General features: G+C 37.7%; 1 protein-coding gene across 1 annotated transcript; it reads right to left on the bottom strand.

Moving 5' to 3' along the window:
- Nucleotides 1-1,240: 1,240 nt before the first annotated feature.
- On the bottom strand, nt 1,241-5,271 carry LOC111862031 (facilitated trehalose transporter Tret1-like). Its single transcript, XM_023847085.2, has 2 exons — nt 5,157-5,271; nt 1,241-2,510 (listed from the first exon to the last, which is right to left on the bottom strand). The coding sequence occupies exon 2, from the start codon at nt 2,442-2,444 to the stop codon at nt 1,722-1,724; it is 723 nt and encodes a 240-aa protein (XP_023702853.1). The 5' UTR covers nt 2,445-2,510; nt 5,157-5,271; the 3' UTR covers nt 1,241-1,721.
- Nucleotides 5,272-5,277: the final 6 nt, after the last annotated feature.

The raw sequence follows: 5,277 nt of genomic DNA, 5'->3' as shown, positions 1-5,277 counted from the left end.
ATTTAAAATTTTGAAAACTGACTAACCACTCAGAATATATATACTCAGTGTCAGGTGATAGAACATTAACCCAGAATACTATACATTAAATATGTGTTGCCATATCATAATATAATTTTCTATAAATTGTTTCACATTTAATTGAACCAGCAGAAGCTCAGTAATTATGAAACAAATAATTATTGTTATTAGGAAGTCATTAAAATATTTGCATAATTATAAATACAACTGGTTGTCACCAATTATGTCTCTTATGTGGCTATACTGCCGATTGCTGTGGCTGTGCAGTCGGAGACACAAACCGTCTTCACATACTTGAACATGGGGATTGTGGTTTTTCGAATCCCACTGGAGACATGGATGCCTATGTGCATTTATTGTGTGTTTGTGTTATTCTGTGTGTAGGTAGCAGCCTATGACAGGCTGATCCCCTGTCCAAGGAATCCTACCAACTATATAGACAATAAACTGAAAAAGTGGGAAAGGTCCAAAGTGCTGTAGAGCCATAGAGAGGGAGAAAAAATGTGGATATACTACGAGTATATGCCATATCAAATAAAGTAGCTTGAAGGGAATAAATTTATGTAGATGTTATTAAATCTCAACTACTCTCATCTTCATGTTAGGCATTAGTCCATATGGACTGTAATATTTTCAGGCCATATCTTAAGGAATCTTCCAAAATTTGTCTCTTCACTACCTTATGTGTTGTAATTTATTTTGGTACTCTATTGTTTTTCATTCCATTTTGTATATTGTGGTGTATAGACCCATTGTTAAGTGGTGACTGTGTAAACAGTGGTCATTGATAGGTAACGCCTGTAACATACATGCACAAAACAATATAAAAACTGTGTTTTCTATGTGATCCATGCCAAGATGTTGAAACCTGGAAGTTTGGAGATTAGTCAGTTCAGTTGAGTTCTGTATGGGAGTCTGTGAGGAGGTCACTTGAGCCAGACGCAGAAGAATAGCCATTGTTAGAGCTGTTACAAAGAAATGTCTAGTAACAGACTGAGAACAAAAGACTATGGGCTCTAGTGAACTGTAAAGTATGGAGATAGTGATAGTGTCATAGTTATTTGTAGTTACAACCTGTAAGGGGTTAATAAATCCATTCACCAATCCAAACCTCATCTGCAGTCACACATATTACATGTGACAATATTGTTTCCAGTTAGTTTCGTAATTCTGCATAAGTATGATGATTCAATTTTTATTTTTTCTGAAGAGTCATAATCTTTTATTATGATCTAATAATGTACACACAGTTCTCTTCATAAGTGGCGTTTGTGATGGCCAGATTTTTGTTAATGTTGAGTCTAGCCTGCTTTGTATTAGTGAAGAACTGTATCCTGGTTTATTTCTCCAGTTGCTTGTGTAAATATTTATATTTTTAAAGACACATTCTTCTTCATGTGATATAATACAATATGACACAGTGAAAGATATTAACTTGTTCTAGCATTTTATTGTACATAAGCATTTTTCATTTCTTTGGTGGTTGATTGGTTACAATACCTGATATAAATAACCAGCTTTACTCTATCGTGGAGCGCATTACTTATCACTGATTCATTTTTTGGTTAATAATATGATTGTGTTTACATCCACTTAAGACACCATGAAGGTTTGCACAGCACCAATATGTCTGACTTGCATGTGTGGTTATCTACGTTGAATCCCAGCTGTTAGCTGCAGTCTTAATGAAACTTGCCTCCTTATATCTTTGTATTGCTCGTTTGTCGCCATTTATTTCTTGTGAGCCATAGAATATTTGGTTGTAGGAAATATTCTTCTATTTGCACAAGAGAGCGCCCTTTTGTTTCGGGTAACAGTAGGTATAAAAACAATGAGCATAGTAAGGAAGACACACCAAATATCCAGAAAATGCCATGAATACCAACTGCTCTAGCAACTGAAGAGAATGCTTTAGTTGCACAAAACATACCAATATCATTCATGGTGAAAATATAAGCCCCAGCAAAACATCTAATCTTAGATGGCAATATTTCTCCAATCATTGATGGTGGCATTACAAAATATCCATATGTATTGAAAGCCACATATACCAGTACCAGGCCAATTATTATCCAGGCTTCAATATTTTGCATGTAAACAAATGTACCAATCAATACTGCACTAACACCTGAACCAAGACCTGAAGAAATGCAAACTGTTCGACGTCCAAACCACACTAACATTACACAAGAGACAGCCATGAACACAACTCTAACTGTTGACGTTAAAATGGTAGTTAAGTTGATGTCTAGACTTCCATCATGTTTAAACCCTGAGATGATATCCACAGAATAGAATATAAAGAGATTGGTTCCACAGACAATTTGCACAATGTTGAATATGTGGATGATAATGAATGGCTTGTATACTTGAGGTCTCAGATATTGTTTCCATTTCTGACTAAAGGCCAGACTTCTATTCATTTGGTTAGTGTGTTCTCTCTCTTCATCCTTTATTCTTTTCAAGAGTTCTTGTAGATCAGTCTCTACCTATAAAGAAACCACATGATAGACTATTCCCAATTGAATTTTATATCATTCAGGAATTACATCTAGAGTGTACTGTAATTATACCATCATTTCATTGTGTTTTAGCTGAATTCTGTAACTGTAAACCTATTACAGTGCATCTAAGTTAAAATGTTTTTATTTATTTATAGTATATACATGATTTGAAGCATTCATGGTGGCAGTATATAGTGAGGTTCTTGTGTGATCACTTGTGTCAATGTGGACCTGGTGCCTGATGTTTCAGAGACTGCCTCATGCAGTCCAAGATGGCACAGATGACAGCTTTGTGTATAAATACAGAGTGGGGCATATAAACCTTTCTGATTTCAAAAATGCGTGGAATAGAAATAAAGAAAGATGCAGGCAAAATTATTTTATTATTTGAAAGGACATAGAAATCAGTTTTATTTTAATGGGGTTTAAAAATAATATCTTCCAAATGGCCACCTCCGTTTTCCATACACTCATGGAGCCTGTTTCAGAAGTTTTCCATGACTATGAGTCATATTCCGTGGAATAGCGTTGATTTCTTCGGTGATGGCAGCCTCCAGTTCATCAATAGTTCGGGGACTATGTGTGTACACCTTTGCCTTGAGGTAGCCCCACAGAAAATTCGCATGGTGTTAGATCAGGCAATCTGGGGGGCTACCCGATGTCATGCCACAAAGAGACAAGATAACCAGGAAACATTTGTCTTAGAATCTCCATTGAACGACATGAGGTGTGGGCCATAGCACCATCTTGTTGGAACCAGATATCTTCCAGGTCATGACCTTGCAATAATTCATCCAATTTCTGTAGAAGAAAATTTTCAAGCATGTAACAATATCAAGCAAAAGTCACTGTAATGACATCACCATCTTCGAAAAAGTAGGGACCCTAGACACCACAATTGGAAACAGCGCACCACACCCTCACTCGAGAGCTGTGGAGTGGTCGTTGGTGAAGGTTCTAAGGGTTATCCTCAGCCCAGTAGCAGAAATTTTGTTTATCTAGAGTTCCAGAGGGGTGAAAATGGGCCTCGTCACTACAGATCAAAACAGCTGTGGAAGGGATACTCTGCAGAATGTCGTTGCACAAATTTCTTCGTGTTTCAAAGTCTCTTTCACTTAACTCTTGCACTATGTGCATCTTGTATGGGTGCATTTTGAGGTCTCTATGAAGGATTCTTCTAACACTATGGGCAGATAATCCAAGTGCAGTGGCATGCTTCCGTGCAGAACGTTTGGGAATTGCAAAATTGAAGCCCGCACTCTAGCCACATTCGCCGCCAAAGTTGAAGTCCTGGTCCAGCCTGAAGATTTTCTTTTTAATGCAGAAGAGGTCGCTCTAAAATTTGATGCCCAATTTCTAATTGTTGGTCCAGTGGGAATGGGATCACGCCAACCGAGAGCAAAGTGAGTGCTAGGTTTTGATCACAGAACCGCCGTTTTTAATAAACTCTTCCAGCACAAACACACGATGTTCTCCCAACCAAGCGATTGTGTGTACTGAAAACTGCACGCTATAACGCGTCTAATGATACCATCCCCACCACTCTACCCCTTCCCTAGCCTCAGCAATGACCTTGTGAAATCAGAAAGGTTAATATGCCCCACTCTGTATAATGCACGAACACAACATATATCATGTCACCCCCTGATGATGGAAACAGAGACAGTCTGTGAAATATTTGCCATTCACTCCACCCTGTCATGACTGATTGTCCAAGAAGACTTTCATTCTATTTGTGATTTGTTTAATAATGCTGTCAGTAACTCAGACTATGTGTGTTGAATGGTATGCTGATTAGTGAATAATGAGTTGGAAGGGATGTGATAGGAAACGACCATAGCTTCCTTTGAGGTGCTATTTTGGCATGTGCCTGATAAGAGACTGAAGAAAACTATGAAAATCCACAGCGAGGATAATTGGTGACCTAGCTGAGATTCAAACACACTTCCAGAATGCATGTCAGAAGAGTCACTGCTTGAGCCAACTTCCTTGGTAATAAGTTAAACATTTTTCAGTAATCTCTCTTACATAAGATCTATTTGCATCATAAATCCAACAAAAGCAGCATTAATTCACATGCATATATAAATAAGTTTAAGCACCTTCATTGAAGTTGCTAATAAACATTCTTGTTTGGTAATTTAATTTTACAATGAGTGTCAACATCTATAGGCATTGTCTATAATGAATGAACATTCACAACTGTGGTGCTTTATGTTACCTAATTCCATGCTTTCTCTTCTGATCACATCCTTTGCATGCAGGGACCCCAAAGTTAAAGATAGCTGAAGCAGTGATTCAGTTTCACCAAATATGAGCATCAGGAATGTCTAGAACTTGTGTGCGTGTCTTCTGAACTGTGAGCTGTGGCGAGATATCTGGACCTATAAATTACTTTTCCCTAGCATAGAATAAAAATTAAGACATTTAATGGAAAGTAGGCATCACAAGATCTTTCCTGAACTTTCCATTCTCCTTATGAAATTAAAAAGTTTTCAATTTCCTTTTTCATCATAGCACATCTACTACTATAGGCTCTTGAATGAAAGTAACTGCTGCACCATACATCGCTCTGTAATGTACCACCTGAATTTGTTTTCAGTAGAGGTACAGAATGATTGTGTATCTTACCTCAACCTGATGGTTGGGTCCCCATAACCATCTGAACACCTCGTTGGCTTTGTTGATGTGATTGTTTCTGACCAACCACACCGGACTCTCATGCAGAAAACTATAGCCCACAAGATCTACA

Source organism: Cryptotermes secundus, unplaced genomic scaffold (genome assembly GCF_002891405.2).
Source record: "Cryptotermes secundus unplaced genomic scaffold, Csec_1.0 scaffold181, whole genome shotgun sequence".
NCBI lineage: Eukaryota > Metazoa > Arthropoda > Insecta > Blattodea > Kalotermitidae > Cryptotermes > Cryptotermes secundus.
Note: the sequence above shows the minus strand (reverse complement) of the source record. Positions and strands in the feature narration are given on the sequence as shown.

Excerpts from the sequence above, each read along its gene's own strand:
- LOC111862031 (XM_023847085.2), bottom strand. The coding sequence starts at position 2,444 with ATGAATAGAAGTCTGGCCTTTAGTCAGAAATGGAAACAATATCTGAGA.